At 51.4% G+C, this 22,573-nt stretch overlaps 1 protein-coding gene across 13 annotated transcripts in view; it reads right to left on the reverse strand.

Annotated features, from left to right (window-relative positions):
• Nucleotides 1-22,573, reverse strand: part of SNED1 (sushi, nidogen and EGF like domains 1) — a 76,124-nt gene that overhangs the window by 37,647 nt on the left and 15,904 nt on the right. For all 13 annotated transcript variants that reach the window (XR_008682866.2, XR_008682865.2, XR_008682867.2 and 10 more), the window contains exons 2-8: nt 10,678-10,965; nt 8,330-8,470; nt 7,539-7,701; nt 5,104-5,229; nt 4,763-4,876; nt 3,418-3,531; nt 3,169-3,282 (exon numbers count right to left, since the gene is read on the reverse strand). Coding sequence is in view for 10 of the 13 variants with exons in the window: in XM_055403723.2 (XP_055259698.1) it covers nt 3,169-3,282; nt 3,418-3,531; nt 4,763-4,876; nt 5,104-5,229; nt 7,539-7,701; nt 8,330-8,470; nt 10,678-10,965 (1,060 nt within the window). In the remaining 3 variants the exon portion in view is untranslated. The remainder of the gene's footprint in view (nt 1-3,168; nt 3,283-3,417; nt 3,532-4,762; nt 4,877-5,103; nt 5,230-7,538; nt 7,702-8,329; nt 8,471-10,677; nt 10,966-22,573) is intronic.

Here is a 22,573-nt window from a genome sequence, read left to right on the forward strand (position 1 = left end):
GGAGGCAGGTAAGGTGGTCTGGTATTCCCATCTCTTTAAGAATTTTTCAGTTTCTTGTGATCCACACAGTCAAAGGCTTTAGTGTAGTCAATGAAGCAGAAGTAGATGTTTTCATGCATTTCTCTTGCTTTTTCTCTGATTGAGCATATGTTGGCAGTTTGATCTCTGCTTCTTCTGCCTTTTCTAAATCCAGCTTGTGCATCTAGAACTTCTTGGTTCATGTAGTAGTTTTCAGCAATTTATGTTGGGCTTTGTATGGTTTTCTTCATGTTTTTCTTGATTTTGGGGTTTTCATTTTCATCAGACTTAGAAAATGTTGAGCTGTTGCTTTTTCACACACTTTTCCTGCACCCCTTCAGCCCATCCCTCCTTCAGGGACTCCAGGGTCACACCTGCTGGACCGTGTGGTGTCCACACACAGGCCCTGCCTTGCTGCTGTCCTTCCATCTTACCCTCTCTGGGCTGCGTGTCGAATTGTTTCCATTTTTCTCTTCAGGGTCATTGATCTTCCCTTCTCAGTGTCTAATCTGGTGTTAACACCATCCAGAGGTTTTTTTTTTGAATTGAGATATTATGTTTTTCATCTCTAGAAACTTCTTTTTTTTATATCTTCTACTTCTCATTATGTCTTTTCCCTCAACAGTCTTGAACATACGGCACACGCATGTTCATGACGGATGATCAAACATTTGTATTTGCTGCTTCTCTGGCCACTGTTTCTTTCGATCTATTTTACTTCTGGCAGTGAGTCATATACTCTCAACCTTTTGTATGTCTGGTAACTTTTGGGTGGGCATTTTGGAGTCCTGGATTCTGTCACATTCATCTAAAGAGTTTAGGGTTTTATTCTGACTTACGGTTAAATTCAGTTCAGTTCAGTCACTCAGTTATGCCCCACTCTTTGTAAACCTGTGGACTGCAGCCCACCAGGCCTCCCTGTCCGTCACCAAACTCCCAGAGTTTAATCAAACTCATGTCCATCGAGTCGGTGATGCCATCCAGCCATGTCATCCTCTGTCGTCCCCTTCTCCTCCTGCCTTCAATCTTTCCCAGCATCAGGGTCTTTTCCAACGAGTTGGTTCTTCGCATGAGGTGGCCAAAGTATTGGAGTTTCAGCTTCAGCATCAGTCCTTCCAATGAACACTCAGGACTGATCTCCTTTAGAATGGACTGGTTGGATCTCCTTGCAGTCCAAGGGACTCTCAAGAGTCTTCTCCAAGACCACAGTTCAAAAGCATCAATTTTTCAGCTCTCAGCCTTCTTTATTGTCCAATTATCACATCCATACATGACTACTGGAAAAATCATAACTTTGACTAGACAGAACTGTTTAGTCCTTTCAAGCTTTCTTTCAAGTTTTCTGGGGGCAGATCAGACCTGCCATTAACTTAGCATGTATTTATCCCCACCACTAAGGTGATACCACTGGGGACTCTACTCAGTACTGGCCCTGGGTATGAAGAGCTTGCTCCATTCCGGCTGGGAGGAGCGGGCTTGAGTGTCAGTAACTGACTCACCGCTCCCCATGGTTCTTCCCCAGCCCAGCAGCTCTCACCCCACCCAGGTTCAGGGCCCCGTGCAGCTGTCTAGGCTTGTCTCCCGCCTCCTCCTCTCCCCCCGCCCCGGCCCTCCCAGTAGCTCTGTCCTTGTTGGCGGCACAAACTCCGGCCACTGAACTGGGGTCTCTGTGCCTTGACTCAGAGACTCAGAGGAACTGCTGGGGTCTGGAGCCCCCGCCCCACCTACAGGGCGGCCTGGCAATGGGTCTGATGCAGCCTTGGGCAGCTGTGGGTTCCACCCCGCTTCCTTCTCTTCTCTCAGGAGTGAAGTTCATAGCTTTCAGTTGTCCAGTGGCTGAGAACAGTTGTTTCCTCTGTCTGGTCTGGTTTTCTTGTTGAGAGTGACAGGGGGAGTCTCAGAGTGGTTCATCCTTGTTGGCCAGAAGCAGAAGGCTTGATATTCTTCTATAATCTCTCGTTTTTGGCCAGCTTCCTGCCGTACCTTGACATGTGGCTCATGAGCTTGTCTTGGGGCAGACGTGTTAGTGGTTGTTTCTTACAGTGTGCTTTTGTTTGCATTATTCTTTGTACAAAACATGATTTCTTCGCAAAATCTTCTGAAATCACTTTATCTGTTTTCTGACATGAGTTCAGTTAAGTACGCTGATGCTCAGATGCCAATCGAAGCAGTCCTGTGACATCACGATGATTTCAGGCAACAGGTAGGGCTGCCACCTGCCCACCCTCTGCACTGTGAAGCCTCACCATCCCTTTGGGACACAGCCTGCCCTGCGTGTGGCCTGCTGACCAAAGGCCAGTGGAGGGCACAGTGCCCACCTGCATCTTCAGTTCAGTTCAGTTCAGTCGTTCAGTCGTGTCCGACTCTCCGCGACCCCATGAATCACAGCACGTCAGGCCTCCCTGTCCATCACCAACTCCTGGAGTTCACTCAAACTCATGTCCACAAAGTCGGTGATGCCATCCAGCCATCTCATTCTCTGTCGTCCCCTTCTCCTCCCACCCCCAACCTTTCCTAGCATCAGAATCTTTCCCAGTGAGTCAACTCGTCGCATGAGGTGGCCAAAGTATTGCAGTTTCAGCTTTAGCATCAGTCCTTCCAATGAATATTCGGGATTGATCAGTATTGACTTTAGAATTCACTGGTTGGATCTCCTTGCAATCCAAGGGACTCTCAAAAGTCTTCTCCAACACCACAGTTCAAAAGCATCAATTCTCCGGCTTTCTTTATAGTCCAACTCTCACATCCATACATGACCACTGGGAAAACTATAGCCTTGACTGGACAGACTTTTGTTGGTAAAGTAATGTCTCTGCTTTTAATGTGCTGTCTAGGTTTGTCATAGTTTTTCTTCCAAGGAGCAACCAGCATTTAAAACAATATTCAATAGAACAGAAGTGTGCAGACTTCATCACGTGTGGTAGAGATCAGTCCAAGGTTTGTTTCCATGCACAGTGAGGGCTCTGGGGCAGGGAGAAGGGGCAATAAACAGCCAAGAATCTGCCCTGGGAGTGTGGCCATCCGCCTCAGAGAGGGGAGCAGACTCCCTGGGCCTCATCCAGCACGTGGACAGCAGAGCCCAGACCAGAGCCCACCCCCGAGAGGAAGAGGGGGCAGCTCACCCATGGGGAGCTGTGACACGGTCATTACCTATCTCACAGCGGGGTCCCTCGAAGGGCTCTGCACACAGGCAGGTGAAATTCCCCACCAGGCCGACACACGAGCCTCCGTTCAGGCAGGGGCCAGAGCTGCACTCGTCCACATCTGCGGGTGGCAGAGGCAGGAGCTCGGCTCCACACCAGCCTCTGGCCCCCCAGCACCCTGCCCCGCTGGCACCGTGCCCACCCCCGCACCCCCCATCGCCCGCCTTGCCCCGCCGCCAGCCGAGGGCACGCTCACCTGTCTCGCAGGCCGCCCCTGTGTAGCCGGCCGGGCACACGCACACCGCGGTGCCGCCCTCCACCCGGCACCAGCCGCCGTTCTGACACTGTCTGTCATCGCAGGGAGACTGTGCTGCGAGCACAGTGTGTGAGGCCGTGGGGCTCCCGGCTCTGCGGCCCGGGCTTCCGCTAAGCCCCACCCCTGCACCACGGGCTGCATGTGGGTGGACCTGTCTGTCTCCGGGGCCAGTGGGCCCTGGAGTCCAGGGCCGTCCCCGGCCACTGGCACTCAGTGCTCTTCTGAACTGGGTTCATCCCAGCAGACGGCAGGGGCACCAGGGTGAAGGGGCCCAACTCCCAGCCTCCTGGGGTGTCCCTGTCTCTGGGACCCTGACCCCAGCAGAGCAGGGCTGGGTGCGGGTGGGAGCGGGGAGACTCGAGGCAGCCAGCGCCCACGTCCCTGCTGGACGCTGCCCAGTGCCCCTACTGGCATGGACTCTGGATGCTAAGGTGGGCCCGGAGACCAGGGAGCCTCACTGGGGGCCATGGCTGCTGCTGTGGGTGTTGTTGTGCTGGCCACAGAGAGGCCAAGGCTCAGGGCTGCTGGCGCTGCCCCAAGGCCCCCAGGGCCCTACTGGCCTGGATACATGTCTACACAGCAGAGTCAGAGACTTGGAAACATGCCCTGTGGCCCTAAGTCTCCATTAGAAATGTTTTTCTAGCTGAGACACTGGTGTGGGTGTTACCTGTACCCGTTTGATTTAACAGTGTTGCATTTCTAAATAAGAGTTCACATCCCTGAATGTCTGGGGGGAGTGTCTCTGGCTGAGCTGATGGGGATCAGGGGCCACCATGCTCTGATCTTAAGGGCTCTATCTCTTGGGCTCCCCTAGCAGCTTCCCATGGTGAAACTGGGGGTGTGCACCATTGCTCACCAAACCGCAGTGCAGGCTGCAGTTTGGGAGCAACAGGAGGCTCTTGAGAAAGACCTCAAGCCACGGCCGGGCCATGAGAGCCCCAGGGTGGGGAGAACCAGACTCCACTCCCGCCAGGAGCCCCTGGGGTTGAGGGTTTGGGGGCCCAGGTCCTAGAGTGAGAGGGTCTGGAGGCGGGCCCTTCCTTGTTCCCAGGCCGCACGGGGCTGAGTGCTGTGCTCAGCACTCCTGCCACACCCCGGGGCGGGGCCCCTCCTCTGGACTCTGGGCTCCTGCAACCTCCCTCCCCGCCACCTCTCCAGCCACCGGCATCTGGGGCAAGGCCCCCTGCAGCATGCTGACCTGATGCCCCTGCCCCCCCAGGTCGGGCAGGACCGTCCCGGGCACCCTGTGGCCCCTGGCGTGTGGGGCCGGGTGGGTTCCTCTTACCTGTCTCACAAGTGGGTCCCCTGAACCCAGCGGGGCACTGGCAGCTGAAGCTGTTGACGCCGTGTGTGCAGGTCCCGCCGTTCTGACACGGGTGGGAAGCGCACTCATTCACATCTGGAAAACGGGGCAGCTGGAGCCTCAGTGGAGGAACGCCTGGGAGGACCGGCCCGCCAGGGCTGGGCGGTGCTCACGGCCGGGGAGCCGCTGTGTCTGGCTCCCCCGTGGTGTCATGGGACGGAGACCTTGGGCCGCAGGTTGTGGTCCCTCTGGGGCGGGGGTAGGGTTCCTCCCGGGGCTGGCCCCTCCAACGGGCGGGGCATGGGGGTCCCGCAGAAGCTCACCCAGGTGGCACGTCCTCCCTGTGAAGCCCGAGAGGCAGGAGCAGGTATAGGAGGGGTTGCCCGTGACACAGTCCTCAATGCACTTGCCGCCGTTGAGGCAGGGACGCAGGGTCTGGCACACGGAGGCTGCGGACACACGGGGGACAGAGCGTCAGCCCCACCCGGCGCCCCTCCTGGGGGAGGTGCTGCGCCGTCTGCAGCTGCCTAGACAGCACCCACGGTTTCCCTGGCCTGGGGGACAGGCAGCCAGCAGAGCTCAGCTTGGGGGGCCCTACGCTCTGCAGAAGCAAGGCACAGTAACCCACCATTACTAAGTACACTCGGGACTTCCCTGGCGGTCCAGTCCCTAGGACTCTGCTTTCACTGATGGGGCGCAGGTTCAGTCCCTGGTCAGAGAACTAAGATTCTGCAAGCTGCATGGCTTGGCCAAAAAAAAACCAGCCCCATGCACACATGGGCAGGTATAGAAGTGTCCCAGGGTTTCCACTCTCCCAATCCTAGGAGAACTCCGGGAGTTGGTAATGGACAGGGAGGCCTGGCATGCTGTGATTCATGGGGTCACAAAGAGTCGGACATGACTGAGCAACTGAACTGAACTGAACTGGACTATGAGGGCCCCAGGGAGAGCTGGCTGGCGTCCGGCGAGGGGGTGGGACGTTCCTGGAAGGGCCCTCTGGTCCCAAGAGCCACCAAGGCTCTGGGTGTCTCCAAGGCCTGCCCCTCCCCGCTGGCCATTCCCCAGCCACCCGGGCACTTAGGGGCTTGGCTGCCCTGTGGCAGTTGCTGGCTGGCTGCCTGAGCCGATTCTGGGCCGGCACTTCTGCCAGGTGTGGGTGCCCCGCCTCCTCGGGGGTGGACCACCTTCCCTTCCTGGTGACCCCAACTGATGCATACAGGCTTCATCTCCTGGGCCTGAGGTGTGCTGGGGACCCCAGGGGACTGGTCCCCTGCACCCCACCCTCACAGCACAGCGCTCCTGGGGCCCCTGTGCCTGCGAGTTTCAGGGGCCCAGCAATGCCCCGCATCTGCTGCCCACAGAGGCCTGGGACAGGGGTGAAACATCTCCACAGGGGAACAGGGTCCCCGGGGACTGACCGGACCCTCTTAGAGGACCCCACTCCTCAGGGTCAGAGCCTTCAGCCTCTGCAGGGCAGCACGCACCTGCCCACACTTGCTCACCCACCTGCACCCACACTTTGCTCCTCAACCACCACCCAAGCCCTGGCCTTTGGCAGGTGCCAGACCTCTCTGCTGCTCGCCCACAGGATGGTGACTGAGTGGCTTCCCCACGCCCTGGACCCCCACCGTACTGAGCCAGGTGGACGGTGGCAGGGGAGGGGGTGGGGTGGGGGGGAGGGGGTGGGGTGGGGGGGAGGGGGGGAGGGACGTGCTGTCCTCCTAGGGCTGCAGGAGGGCTTTTCACCCCCAGGGCAGGGGGCGAGACCTGCGGCCCCCGCGTTGACTCTTACTCGGTGCCCTGCTGAGCCGGTGGGCTTGGTCTCTCTCACCAGGGCTGTGTCCAGTCCTCCGTGCAGTGCCCGCCTGCCCCCTCCAGCCCCCCACACCGGGTGTGCGCGCCTGCCCCCCGCCCCCAACCCCACCCCCTGGGTGTGTGTGCCTGCCCCCAGGATCCCACCCCGGCTGCGCATGCCTGCCCCCCGGCAGGTCTGGGGGCTGCTCTGTGCAGGGTTCGTCCTTGGGACAGCGTTCAGGAGAAGCAGCCCCTCTCTGTGCCCCTGGTCCCCATGGGAGTAGGAGGTGGTCTTTGCAGGGGGGGCGCGGGGGGTCCCAGCACCTGGCTCACCGGCCTCAGGCTTGGCGAGGACAGTGATCAACAGCCCTCCACGGATGCCGGAGGGGCTGAACCAGTCATCTGAGCCCCGCCCCGCCCCGCCCTTGCCGTTTATAAGTAGGTTTGCAGGAGGGTCTGCAACTCAGGGTCACACTGCTGGGGGGCGGCGTGGTGGGAACACACGCTTCTGTGGTGAGTCCTGCTGTTCACTGGCCACGTGCCCGACCCTGGGGTGGACCCTGCTCCTGTCTGCTCTGAGTTCCGTCAGGGGCCCCGCCCACCCCGCCCAGCACCAAGTCCCACCAAGAAGCAAGGCTGGGAAATGGGTGGGGAAAGGACTGCTCCCAGGGTTCCCGAGGACACAGGCGTCCACGCAGGGGCGCTCAGGACGCCCTGGGGGGACTTTACCGCCACGCCTCCCGTTTACACCGCCAACCGAGGTCTCCAGCAAACCTCCCCACCCCACGGCAGAGGCAGGAAGTCGCCCGGGGGTGACGGGCTCAGGGGTGAGCCCGGGCGCGGGGGAACCGAGGTGGCCGGAGCCTCGCGTTCCCAGGGCGGCGCCCGGGGCGCCCCTCCTCTCCCCACCAGCCCCCCAGGCCGCGCCCCGCCCGCCACCCCAGCGCTCGCTCCATCCTCTTACTTGTATGGCCGCAGCCCCCCACGCGCACCTGGGCATCATCGATTCTGAACGCCCAGCGCCCGGGCACGCCCACGTTGGTGGTGGTCTCCACCTCCGCCATGTCCGCCGTGCGCGAGCCGGGGATGCTGAAGTAGCGCCGCCCGTCGCCCGCGTTGAAGCCGGCCTGGGGGCGGGTTTGGAGAGGGGGGCGGGGGCGGGCTGGGTCTGCCGGCCTCCCCAAAGCTCCCAAGGCCCGCCTCCCGCGCGGTGGCCTCGAGCTGGGAGCGCTAAAGGGTCAGGCGTGGCTGCGCCAACCTGCCTCCCAGCCGGGCCCGCCCTAACCTGCCTTTCCTCCCGTGCTGACCTTGTGGGGTCCTGGCAGCACCCCCCAGCCCACACCCTTGCCACCCCGCCCCTTCCTGCTCACTCCTGGGCTTCTGGGCCTCCCCAGGGGCCAGGGGCCACTGTGATCTTAGAAGAAAATAGAGAGCCGGGAGGAGGGGCGGAGCGCTCCCAGACCCTGGGCGGGTTGCACTTGACCGCCCTCCATGCCTGGAATTTTCTGCTGGCCACTGACCCTCAGACCAGGGCCCTTGGCCAGGCCACCCTGGAGTTGCCGGGCACACCAAGCTCTGTCCCAGCGGCAGCTAGTGTTGTCAGGCTGGCTGTGTGGGCCAGGACAAGTGCCTTGGGCCCGAAATGTTTCCGGTTCTGGCCATGAGAGGCTCTGACCTGGGTGTGTGTGCAGGGAGGGGCATCTCCCTGCCTATCCAGTTCAAGATAGGCATGGCGGCGGGGAGCAGGGCCCCTACCTGGGCCGCTATGCCCCCCAGGCCGCTGGCATCGCCCCCGCTGCTGGCGTGTGTGCCCGTGGTCCACGTGATGGCCTCGTAGTTGAAGATGGTGAAGGATAGCTTGCCGTCTGTGATGAGCACCGTCTGGAACGTGTTGACCTGCCAGAGAGGGGCCTGAGCAGGGCCTGGGTCCCATCCCCACCCACGACCTCGCCCACAGGGTGGTGGCCCCCGGCCCCTCCTCTGTGTTCACGCTAGACGGTCAGCCACTGGGAGGACCTGATGATCTCGGCCTCCATCCTGCACTATGTCCCCGGGCCTGCCCCCCATTGGTCTGATGCCTGGGGAGGGCGTGGAGCCCACTGAGGTGTGTGGGGGCCCACAGACGCCGGGAGCCGGCCCTGTGCCTGCCGGCCTGGGGGCACTGAGGGGTCGTGCCTGCTTGACCAGACCCACAAACCACCATGTGTGGAATGAGCAAAAATGTAAAAAGGAAAAGGGGAAACAAAGAAAAGCAGTCTTAATCATTAAGTTTCTTGATTTTCATGGAACCCTCCTCTATTTCAGATTGGGCAAAGGGTGAAACTATTTGAGAAAAGATCGCGGGACAGGTAGGAAACACTGAGAACACCTAAATCAGAGCTTTACATCAGTTAGCTTAGGGAAATAAATCCCAAATCAAGTAAGGTTTTAAATGAGACCATCAACACCCAGGAGGAAAACATAGGCAGATATGTAGAGCATCTTGGGAAAGGACTTCCAAGCCTGACGTTTGTTAACTGCAAAAACCAAAACGGAGATTTATACGTTTGACTCCAAAAATGAGTCATAAGGCTAAACCAAATGACAAACAGTGAAGTGAAACATGCTTTTATAATGTTCATGGCAGAAGCACTGGTGGTGTCTTTAATTCAACCAGAACTTCCCTGAATCAGTAAGAAAAAGAACAAAAACATTACAGAAAAACTGGCTAAGGGTGTGAACAGAAACATCACAATAGATGATTCACCATTGCTAGAAATCAGCGATGTGCACAGCTAAAAAGCCCTGAGTGGGTGGCAGGCAGGGAACAGCAGTGTGTGTGGCTGGGTGCAGGGCTGCGGCACTTCACCAGGCTGTGCCTTTCGCGAGCGTGACCGCGCACAATTTCAGCAGAGATTAGATTTCTGCGGGCAGCCATTTCCCTTCTAGTGACGGGTGCAGGATCTGACTTCACGACCCACTGGGGGCTGTGCAGCACCCTTGGGGGACACCCGAGGGCAGGTGCCGCCACGCTGGGGGGCACGCAGGCGGGGAGCCCCCCTGTGAAAGGTGGAGACCGAGCGCTCGCCTTCGGGAAGGCAGACTTAATGCTAGGCCTTGGAAGTCAGGCAGGAGACGGGACGGCTGCTGGCAGGCGTTGGGGGAGGTCTGGGGGGCAGGACCCCGGCTGGTGAGACCGGCGGAGGCGCTGGAGGCCCAGGCGTCTGAGGAGGACGAGGCCGAGCCTGGAGCCAGACCGTCACTCTCTGTGGCTCCACCTGCTCCTGCAGCCGCCCCTGGGGACGAGGGCTTCCTGTCTTCCTGCTCCCACACCAACTTCCACCCCAAGTCCAGAGTCTCGGGTCCCTGTCTCACAAGACAATCATTTTGGAACAGCCTGGGTTTGCAAAGAGGAGAACGTCCGCTCAGCAGGGACCCCGGGCGCCTCCTTCCTCCCAGGCGGAGAGGTAACGGGTAAATGAGTCTGTGGAGGTGAAGCCATGACCAAACAGGTAAAGAACACAGAGTGCCGAGCGCCCGAGGGAGGCTCACAGGGCAGCAGACTCGGGGCGGCTCCGTCCTGGGGGTCTGTGCACACGGCACACATGGAAAGGTTCTGCCCTGCTGGCGGGGTTGTGCATTCTTTTCCTTTAGTTTTTGTTAAAAAGACATTTTTCTTACAAACTCGTGATAAGAAAAAACGAAGCATAGCAACGTTAATGGGCCGTTTGTAAACAGAAGTTCACTCATGTGAAATTCCTTTTGTAGTAATGTTTACAGAAAGAGCCCACATTTCCTGATTCGCTGTCATACTCCTGTTAAAACCCGCAATAGACCATCTGCAACCCGAGTATGTGAGCTGCTGTGTCAGGGCACTTGGCCTTTTCCTGGACGTGGATGGTTTCCAGGAGGCCGGGAAGGTCCCTGCTCTGCTGTCCTCCAGCCTGGCCCTGTGACCTGGGCAAGTGGCTTCTGTCCCTGAGCCCCACTGTCCCCGAGCCCCACTGTCCCCTCTGGGCATGGCACGGGGATGACATCCGGCCCAGCGCGGCAAGGCAGGGGCCTGGAGGGAGACCCTGGGCCCCAGAGGGATGTCCTCCCCCACCCCAGGACGGAACACTCACAGGGGAAGACGCGCTGCCTCCGAAGAAGGTCACACGGTACCAAGTGGCTACGAACACCCAGGTGGCCGAGAAGCCCGGGAGCTCGGGAAAGTAGCGCCTGACGTCCCCCGTGGCTCTCTGCAGCGTGGCCGCGTCCATGGCCTCCCGGTAGTACACGTCCCCCGCACGCCGGTTGTCCACGTCCGCCCAGAAGGCCGCTACCACGCAGCGGTCCTTGGCGATGGGGAAGGCGACTGGGGTGAACTGAGAAACCTCCTTCAGGAAGGAAATGATCCCGTTGTTGTTCACCTGTTGGGGCAGAAAGTGAGAGGGGGCCAAGCCTCAGCCACTGGGCACCCCCTGAGGCTGAGCCAGCCTTGGGCGGGCATTTCCAGGATGGCTCGACAGTTCCTGGTTCCTGACCTGGGGTCCCCGGCCCTGCTCCATCCCTTCCTGGGGCGCAGGCTCTGACCTGTTTACTGTCGATGGTGCCCTGCCTGGGGCTGTCCGTGCAGGGTGGGGAGCCTCCAGTATGTGCCCTGGCTTTGGGAGGGTGGGGGGCTCAGAACTGTCCAGTGGCCCTAGCTCCTTGGTCCCACTCCCGACAGGGGCTTCAGAAGGGCAGGGCAGACTCTGAGCAGGTCTTCAGAGACGAGAAGGAGGTCAGGGGGTGGGAGGGCCTCAATGGCCAGATGGGGACGCCTGTGCTCAGGACTCCCCACAGTAGACACAGGAGGCGGAGCGGCATCTTTGTGGTCAGACACAAGAGGGTCCAGTGCTAACCCCACGTTCTCCAGCTGTGCAGCCAGCAAGCAGGTTAGCCTTGCCTCTCTATGTTCTGGCTTTCCACCTGTAGGATGGTGTGAATACTGAACTGGCCTTCCAGGCTGGGCTGGGCAAGATGAGCAAAGTAACTAACCCAGAGTATGCTGTCCTGGGAAACGTAGGTCAGAACTGTGCTTTTAGAAACAACGCTTGGGGTGAGGGCAGGCTCTGTAATCCACATCAACCAAAAATGCTAATAAATACACCTTGGAAAGGCAACAAAGAGTGAACAAGGGAACGTGTTTCTATTGCGAGTTTCGGAGAAGGGAGACGAGGTGAGCCTGGGATTTGGACTGGGTGCCTCTGCAGATGTACAAGCGGCAGACTCAAGCCACGCCTGAACTTCGGTGGCCTCATGGAGGGAGAGAGAAACACGCCAGACCGCAGAGCTAGCTCGAGGCGAGGAGTCTGGTGACCCCACATGAGGCGGGGGCCTCTAAGGCCCCGTCACGATCAGGGTGAGCCCAAAGTAGACGGTCCCCATGCAGGCACTCACTCCGCCTTCCCTTCACCTGGGCCATCCAGGCACTGCAAGCCGGGGGCTTAGATTAAGGCGGCTTCTGACAGGGAACCAGGTTCTTGGCAGGAGTAAAGAAAAACTCTGCCTGGAGGAAGATGGCATCATCTGCGGCCTTGAGTTACTCCTGTAAATATTTGCCCAAACTGCAAGACACAGTCGAAGATGATCAGGCGTGCACGGAAGTGAGGCAGTGCTGACAGGAATAAGCAGAAGGAAGAGAAGGAGAAGACACTGGAATTACCAGACACAGCCTCTGAAGTAGCAAACTTCACTACATGCAGAGAAGTAAGATGCGAGTTTTAGACTTTCATCAAGAGACTAGCCAAAATAATCTTGGAAAAGAACACCAGCGTTGCAGGATTTACACTTTCTGATTTCAAGACTACAGTAAAGCTACAGTAATCAGAACAGCGTGGCCCCGGCATGAAGACAGGAAGACAGACGAGGGGCAGCACAGAGGCCCCGGAAAGAAGCCTCACACGCACGGCCAAGCGGTTTCCAGCGAGGGCGCTAGGACCGGCTGATGGAGAGAAGACGGGCTTTTCAACAAACGGTGCTGGGAGAACTGAAGATTCTATGCAAAAGAATGAAATTAGATCCCTCCCTAACACCACTACAAAATTAACTAAAATGGATCAAGGGTCTAAATATACGAGCAAACAATATAGCTCATAAGAAAAAGTAAGGCAAAAGCTTCATGACATTGGCTTTGGCAATGACCCCAAAGGCACAGGCAACAAAAGAAAAAATAGACAAACTGGAGTTCATCAAAACTGAAAACACTTTGTGCGTCAAAAGATACTATCAGCAGAGTAAAAAGGCCACAAAACAGAAAAAAATTTCAAATAATATACTTAATAAAGAAGGAATAAAGTAGTGAAGGTAAATTAAAACTTAATTGATCTGAGAGACAACAGTTTGTCTAAAATAATGATGCCAATAATGTATTCAATCATGTAATGTGTAAAAGGTATGGCAGCAATGATGCACAGGAGGGGATGATCAGTGTTGTTTCGTTGTTACAAAGGCATTCACTCTCCCTGAGAAGCACTATCGTGTTATTTGAACATATACTGGGATTAGTTGTCTTCAAGTAATTAAACAAAAAAGCCATTAGACTGAGGTGGCTCTAATGTCTTGGCAGCCTATGTAAGCAAACCAAAGCCTAAGCATGGCTCAAAATCTGCAAATAACACAATGCAACACATCACATTAATAATCAAGGAATAAACATCATATGATTATCTCAGTAGATGCAGAAAATGCTTTTGACAAAATTCAAGGCAAGGAATGCCACTCCCCCCATATCATTCAATACAGTATTGAAGTCTTAGCCATAGCAATCAGACAAGAAAAAGAAATAAAAGGAATTCAAATTGGAAAGGAAGAAGTAAAACTGTCGCTCTTTCCAGACGACATGATACTATATATTAGAAAATTCTAAAGATGCCACCAAGAACAATTAGAACTAATAAGTTAATTCAATAAAGATGAAAGTTACAACATTAATATACAGGAATCTGTTGTTTCTATGCACTGACAATGAGCTATCAGAAAGAGAAATTAAGGAAACAATCCCCTTTATCAGTTCAGTTCATTGCATCAAAAAGAATAAAATAGGCAGGAATAAATCCAACCAAGGAAGTAAAAGATTTGTACTCTGAAAACTGTAAGACATTAATGAAAGAAACTAAAGACAACACGAACAAATGGAAAGACATACTGTGCTTATGGACTGGAAGGATTAATATTGTTAAAACAACTATATGACCCAAGGGAACCTACAGATTCAGTGCAATTCCTATCAACACAGCAACGGCAAATTTCACAGAACCAGATCACATAATTCTAAAATTTGTATGGAAACACAAAGGACTGTGAATCAACAAAACAATCTTGGAAAGAACAAAGCTCTCGCTTTCAAACACCCTGATTTCAAAGTATACTACAAAGGTACAGTAGTCAAAACAGGATGGCACTGGCACCAAAGCAGACACTTAGATCAGTGGAATAGAATGGAGAGTCCATAAATAAACCCCCACACACAAGGTCAATTAATCTGCAACAGAGGAGGCAGAATACAGAGAAAAGACGGCTTCTTCAATAAATGATGCTGGGAAAACTAGACAGCTACATGCAGATGAGTCAGACTGGACCACTTTCTCACACCACATATAAAAATAAGCTCAAAATGAATGGAACATTTAAATGCAGGACCTGAAGCCAAAAGCTCCTAGAAGGAAACATAGGCAGTATACTCTGACATCAGTCTTAGCGATTCTTTTCTGAATCTGTCTTCCCAGGCAAGGGAGACAAAAGCGAAAATTAACAAATGGGGCTGAAACTAAAAAGCTTTTGCACAGCACAGGAGAATATCAGCAAGGTGAGAAGGCAGCCTGCTGAACGGGAGAAGATGCCTGCAAGCTGTGCATCCAGCAAGGGGGTTAATATGCTGAATGTCCAGAGACCTCACAACTCAGCGTTGAAAACAATCAAACAGAAAAGAAAACCAGATAAAAAATGGGCAGAGAACTTGAATAGATATTTTTTGAAGAAGACATAAAGATGACCAGTAGACACATGAAAAGATGCTCGACTTCACTGATAATCAAAGAAATTAAAGCCGAAATGAGATATCACATCACACCTGTCAGAATGGCTATCGTCAAAAACACAAATAAAATATATTGGTGAGGATGTGGAGAAAACGAATCCCTGTGTACTGTTGCTGGGAATTTAAATTGATGCAGCTACTATGGAGAACAGTGTGGAGGTTACTCATAAAATTACCATATAATCCAGCAATTACACTTTTGGGCATTTTCCCAAAGAAAACAAAAATACTAATTTGAAGACAAATGCACCCTGTGTTCACAGCAGCAGTATTTACAGTAGACAAGGCATGGAAGCAAACTAACCACTAGTAGATGAATGGATAAAGCAAAGGTAGATATATATGTAATTGAATATTGCTAAGCCATCAGAAGGAGAAGGCAGTGGCACCCCACTCCAGTACTCTTGCCTGGAAAATCCCAAGGACAGAGGAGCCTGGTGGGCTGCAGTCCATGGGGTCGCTAACAGTCGGACAAGACTGAGCGACTTCACTTTCACTTTTCACTTTCATGCATTGGAGAAGGAAATGGCAACCCACTCCAGTGCTCTTGCCTGGAGAATCCCAGGGACGGGGGAGCCTGGTGGGCTGCCGTCTATGGCGTCGCACAGAGTCGGACACGACTGAAGTGACTTAGCAGCAGCAAGCCATCAGAAAGCATGAAACTTTGCCATTGTTACAACATGGATGGACTTAGTGGGTATTAAGTCAGATGGAGAAGACAATATAGTATGGTTTCACTTGTATGTGGAACTTAAAAAAAACAAATGAACAAACAAACGATCAGACCCGTGGAGAACAGACAGGTGGCTGCCAGAGGGGAGGCGCGGTGGGACAGTGAGTGACTTGGGTGGCGGACTAGGAGGAGGTGCAGATTTCCATACGAGATCCGTCACAGAGATGAGGCGTGTAGCGTGGGGTATGCAGTCAGCAATGGCGTGATAACTCGGTGTGGTGATGGATGGGAACCAGACTGACCGTGGTGATCATTTTGCAATGTGCAGAAATAGTGAATCACCATGTTGCATATGGAAGGAACGCTGTTGTAGGTCAATCATTGAATTAGAAACACACACACACACAAGCCAGCAAGAGTGGAAGACAAAGTAGGAACAGAGAACCAAGGTAACAAATAGAAGATAGTGAGAGGTGTGCTCGATATCAAGCTAACCTGTCTGTGGTCACTTTGGACATCAACAGTCTAAAAGCACCAGTGAAAAGACGGATCGTCAGAGTGGACCGACAAACAAGACCCAACCATAAGCTGCCTACAAGAAGCTCACTTTAAACATGAAGACCCACATAGATGAAAGGTAAGTGCCTGGGGAAAGTCATGTCATGCTAACACTAGTCAACAGAAAGCAAGAGTTGCTATATTTATCCCAAACAGATCTGACTTCAAAGCAAGCATAGTTATGAAGGATAAAGAATGGCATTCCGTGATGATGGAAGGGTCAGTTCTCCAAGAAGACATAACAATCCTTAATGTGTGCACACCCAACAGCATTGAACTACACAAGGCAACAGCTATCAGAGCTGCAAGGAGAAATGGACAAGTTCACCATTTTAGCTGGAGATTTCAATACTCGTCTACCAGAAATGGATGGATCTGGCAGGCAGAGAATCAGAAATGACATAACCAAACTCAACAACACTATCAAAGTTAGATATAATCAACATACCACTTCCCTAAACAACAGCAGAAACACATTCTCCTCAAGCTCACAAGGAGCATTCACCAATGTTCACAGACCACATCCATGGTCATAGAGTGCACCTTAAAAAACTGAAAAGCATAGAAATTCTACATATCTGGTCTCAGACTGCACTGGAATTAAACTAGAAGTCAATAGCAAAAATAACTGGAAAAGCCCCAATTGCGTGGCGGTTACACAACACCCTTCTAAACAGCACATGGGGTATTAAGCATGTCAGGAGAAGTTAAGAAATATCTGAGCTAAATGAAAATAAAAATGTAATTTATCAAAAATGGTGAGATGTGGTGAAAGCAGTACCAAGAGGGAGATTTAGAGAACTAAATGTGTATTAGAAAATAAGAAAAGTCTAAAATCAACAATCTAAGTTTCTACCTTAGGAAGCTGGAAAAAGAAGAGCAGATTTAATCGAAAAAAACAGAATAAAAGAAGTGATAAGAATTATAGGGGAAAATCACTGAAATTGAAAATTGGTGATCAATTTAAAAAAATCAACAAAGACAAAAGCTGGCTCTTTGAAGAGATGAATAAAATTGATAAGCCTCTAGCCAGGCTATCTATGAAAAAAAAAACAAAAGACATAAATTACAGATATGAGAAATGAGAGGATATTAGTATAGATACCATGGAGATTGAAAGGATAATAAAGAGATAGGGGCTTCCCAGGTGGCACAGTGGTGAAGAAAAAAAAAAAAATCCACCTCCCAATGCAGGAGATGCAAGAGATGTGGATTTGATTCCTGGGTGGAGGAGTTTCCATGGAGGAGGTAATGGCAACCCATGCCGGTATTCTTGCCTGGGAAATCCCATGAACAGAGGAACCTGGCAGGCTACAGTCCATGGGGTCACAAAGAGCTGGACATGACTGAGCACACACACACACAATATGAAAAAAATCTATGACCATAATTTTGATTTAGAAAAGGCAGAGAAACCAGAGATCAAATTGCCAACATCTGTTGGATCATAGAGAAAGCAAGGGAAATCCAGAAAAACATCTGCTTCTGCTTCATTGACTACACTAAACCCATTAACTGTGTGGATCACAACAAACTGTGGAAAATTCTTAAAAAGATGGGACTACCAGTCCATCTTACCTGTCTCCTGAGAAACCTGTATGCAGGTCAAAAAGCAGCAGTTAGAACCAAATATGGAACAATGGACTGGGTTCAAAACTGGGAAAGGAGTATGACAAGGCTGTATATTGTCACCATGCTTATTTAACTTATATGCAGAGTACATCATGCAAATGCCAGGCTGGATGAAGCACAAGCTGGAATCAAGATTGCTAGGAGAAATATCAACAACTTCAGATACACAGATGATACCACTCTAATGGCAGAACACAAAGAGGAACTAAAGAGCCTCTTGATGAGGGTGAAAAAGGAGAGTGAAAAAGCTGACTTGAAATTCAACATTCAAAAAAGATCATGGCATATGGTCCTGTCACTTCATGGCAAACAGAAGAGAAGCGGAAGCAGTGGCAGATTTTGTGTTCTTGGGCTCCAAAATCACTGCAGAGGGTGACTGCAGCCATGAAATTAAGAGATGCTTGCTTCTTGGAAGAAAGCTATGAGAAACCTAGACAGCATTTTAAAAAGCAGAGACATCATTTGGTCAACAAAGGTCCGTCTAGTCAAAGCTATGGTTTTTCCAGTAGTCCTGTACTACTGGATGTGAGTGTTGGACCCTAAAGAAAGCTGAGTGCTGAAGAACTGATGCTTCTGAATTGTGCTTGAGAAGACTCTTGAGAGTCCCTTGGACAGTAAGAAGATCAAACCAGTCAATCCTAAAGGAAATCAACTGTGAATATTCATTGGAAGGACAATTGCTAAAGCTGAAGCTTTAATACTTTGGCCACCTGATGTGAAGAGCCAACTCCCTGGAAAAGACGCTGATGCTGGGAGGGATTGAAGGCGGGAGGAGACGGGGACGACAGAGGGGGACGTCTGGGTGGCGTCATCGACACCATGAGCAGGCTCCAGGAGATGGTGACGGGCGGGGAGGCCTGGCTGCAGTCCATGGGGTCGCGAAGAGCCAGGCGCGACTTAACAACTGAACGACAACTACAAATTTGGTAAGGTAAAGTGGACTCATTCCTTGAAAGACACACTCTGCCAAAGCTCACACAAGAAGAAATAGACAGTCTGGATAGGCCCATGTTTATTAGAGATATTGAATCAGTGAGGACAGCCTCCTCCAACGGAAAGCACCAAGCCCAGAGGGGCGCACTGACGAATTCTCCCAAACATTTAAGAAAAAATGATACAGACTTCCTACCATCTCTCTTAGAGGACAGAAGCTGAGGTAATACTTCCCAAGTCATCCTATGAGGCCAGCATCATCCTAAGATCAAAACCAGACAGAGACATTTCAAGAAAAGAAAACTAGAGACCAGTATCTCTTATGGATATAGATATAAAAATCCTCAACAAAATATTAGCAAATCAAATCCAACATTGTATAGAAAGAATTATATACCACAGCCATACCTGGGATTTATCTCAGGCAGGCAAGGTTGGCTTGACGGTCAAAAATCAATTGAGTTGATTGATCACATTATGAGGCCCAGCTGGTAAAGAATCCGCCTGCAATGTGGAAGACCTGGGTTTGATCCCTGGGTTGGGAAGATCCCTTGGAGAAGGAAAAGGCTACCCACTCCAGTATTCTGGCCTGGAGAATTCCATGGACTATACAGTCCATGGGGTTGCAAAGAGTCAGACACGACTGAACGACTTTCACTAACTAAGAGGTTCAAAAAGAAAAATCACATGATCATATTAATAGATGCATAAAAAGCATTTGTCAAAATCCAGCACTCATTCATGATAAAGACTTTCGGTAACCTAGGAAGATGGGGAACCTCCTCAACTTGATACAGATAAACAATGTCTATAAAAACCTGCAGCTAACATCATACTCACTGGTGAGAAACTAGACATTCTCCCACTAAGATAAGGTACAAGGTAGGGATTTCCCCCTCATCAATCCTTTCCGGCATTGTACTGGAAGTTCTACTAATGCAGTAAATAAAGAAAATAAAAAGTTCAGCTCTGTGAAGGCTAATATCAAAAGAGTGTGAAGAAACGCTTGACGTGGAGAGAATATTTGCAAACATGATGAAGATTTATTCAAAATATACAAAGAACTCTCAAAACTCAACAATGAGAAAAGAAACAATCTGGTCAAAAACGGGGTCAAAAGTCTTACAGACCCTCAAGCAAAGTGGATGCGCAGACGGCGAACACGCATCTGGAAACGATGCCCCATGCCGCGGGTTTAAAGGGAACGGCAAATCAGAGCAACGGTGAGACGCGCTACACACCTGTCAGCACAGCCAGAACCCAGAGCTCTGCCAGCAGCAAGTGTGGGAGGCTGTGGGGCAGCAGAACGCCTCTTTCATTGCTCACGGAGCAAAGGCAAAGCGACGCAGCCACTGTGGAAGACAGCTTGGCGGGTTCTTGGAAAACTAAACACACTCTTACCACGTGACCCAGTAATTGTGACTCTTAGAATTTAGCCAAAAGAGTTGAACATTTTTGTCCGCACAAATACCTGTGGATGTTTACAGCAACTTCATGCATAACTGCCAAAACTTGGGAGCAACCAAGACAATCCAGTAGTTGAATGAATAATTAAACCTTGGTCCATCCAGGCAACAGAATGTTACTCAGCACTGAAAAGAAATGAGCTGTGAAGTCGTGAAAAATGTGGATGAAACTCACATGCACATTAGTAAAAATGTCAGTCTGAAGAGGCTACATACTATGCGATCCGAACTACATGACATTCTAGAAAAGGTAAAACTATGGACACAGTAAAAAGGTCAGGGGTCGCCAGGGGCTGCTGGAGGGATAGAAGGTGGAGCACAGAGTGAACACTGCGTGCCCCCGTGTCGGGGGCAGCGTCCCGAGACAGTTATCCAAACCCACAGGACGCACGGGCACCAAGAGTGACCCTGAATGCAAACCACGGACGTTGGGTGGTAGCAACATGTCCGTGTAGGTTCGTCACTTACAGTAACGGTGCCCTCTGGTGGAGGAAGCTGATCAAAGGGAGGTGGTCAACAAGGGCGCAAGGGGCGTACGGGAGATCTCTGTACCGTCCTCTCAATGTTTCTGTGAATGTAAAAGTGCTGTGAAAAATGGCCTTTAGAAAAAGACAACCCAATAAAAGAGGGCAAAGGGCTTGAATAGGCATTTCTCCAAAGGAGATATACAAATGGCCAATAACCACATGAAAAGATCTCAGCATCATTAATTGTCAGGGAGGCGAAACTCAAACCACAGGGAGAGGGACTTTGCTGGTGGTCCAGTGGCTCAGACTCTGTGCTCCCAATGCAGCAGGCCCAGGTTCAATCCCTGGTCAGGGAACTAAAGCCCACCTGCCACAACTAAAGATCCGGCAGGCTGCAACGAAGATCCTGATACAACCAAATAAATAAAAATAAAGAAATAAAATATGAAAGAAAACCCAGTTGAGATACTACTTCATAGACACTAGAATGGTGATCATGGGAAAAAATAGATCATAACAAATGTTTGTGAAGATATGAAGAAACTGGAACCCTCACATACCCTTGGTAGAATGTAAAATCGTGCAGCCACTGTGAAAAATAGTATGGTTAAACGTAGAATAACTCCATGCCCTAGCAATTCCACACCTGGGATTATATGCATGCAGGAGAACTGAAAACATGTGTACACAGATGACCATAAGAGCACCATTAACACTAACCAAAGGAGCAAGCAGTCCAGGTTTGCATCAGTGAAGGAGCGGATAAATTAAGAAGAAATGGAACATTTTGGCAAATAAAAGAAATGAAGTACTGACACTGCCCACAACATGAGTGAACCTTGAAAACATTAAGTGAAAGAAGCCAGTCAGAAAAGACTGTACGATTCGACTTATACAGAACATGCAGAATAGGCAAATTCATAGAAACAAAGTAGATCAGTGATTGCCCAGGTCAGGGGTGTGCTAAGAAGCTGGAGGGTGGTAACTCGGGGTGCAAGGTTTCTTTTTGGGTGAAGACAATATTCTAAGAGCGATTGTGATGATGGACATAGAGTTCTGAAAATACATGAAAAACCACTGAATTGTAAGAGGGTGAATTGCAGGGTTGTTGTTGTTCTGTCGCGAAGTCATCTCCGACTCTTTCGACCCCATGGACTGCAGCACGCCAGGCTCTGCTGTCCGTCACCATCTCCCGGGACTTGGTCAAATTCATGTCCATTGAGTTGGTGACACCATTCTACCATCTCGCCCTCTGTACCCGCTTCTCCTTTTGCCCTCAATCTTTCCCAGCATCAGAGTCTTTTCCGATGAGTTGACTCTGCATCAGGCGGCCAAAGTATCCGCGCTTCAGTTTCAGCATCAGTCCTTCCAGTGAATATTCAGGATTGATTTCCTTTAGGATTGACTGATCTGATCTCCTTGCAGTCCAAGGGACTCTCAAGTGTCCATGGTCTCCAACACTGCGCTTCGAAAGCATTAATTCTTCGGTGCTCAGCCTTCTTTATGGTCCAGCTCTCACATCCATAAGACTAATGGAAAAACCATAGTTTTGACCATATGGACCTTTATCGACAAAATGGATGTCTCTGTGTTTTAATACTCTGTCTAGGTTTGTCATAGCTTTCCTTCCAAGGAACAAGTGTAGATTTTAATTTCCTGGCTGCTCTCACCATCTGCAGTGGTTTTGGAGCCCAAGAAAATTAAGTCTGACACTGTTTCCACTTTTCCCCTTCTATTTCCCATGAAGTGATGGGACCAGATGCCATGATCTTTGTTTTCTGAATGTTGAGCTTCAAGCCAACCTTTTCACTCTCCTCTTTCACTTTCATCAAGAGGCCTTTGAGTTCCTCTTCACTTTCTGCCATAACGGTGGTGTCATCTGCATATCTGAGGTTATTGATATTTCTCCCGGCAATCTTGATTCCAGCTTGTGCTTCTTCCAGCCCAGCGTTCCTCATGATGTACTCTGCATATAAGTTAAATAAGCAGGGTGACAATATACAGCCTTGACGTACTCCTTTTCCTATTTGGAACCAGCCTGTTGTTCCATGTACAGTTCTAACTGTTGCTTCCTGACCTGCATACAGGTTTCTCAAGAGGCAGGCCAGGTGGTCTGGTATTCCCGTCTCTTTAAGAATTTTCCACAGTTTGTTGTGATCCACACAGTCAAAGGCTACTGTCATCAATGAAAGCAAAAGTAGATGTTTTTCTGGAACTCGACTGCTTTAT

The sequence above is a fragment of the Moschus berezovskii genome, chromosome 4 (genome assembly GCF_049115385.1).
Source record: "Moschus berezovskii isolate FMDL1 chromosome 4, NW_MosBer_1.0, whole genome shotgun sequence".
Lineage (NCBI taxonomy): Eukaryota > Metazoa > Chordata > Mammalia > Artiodactyla > Moschidae > Moschus > Moschus berezovskii.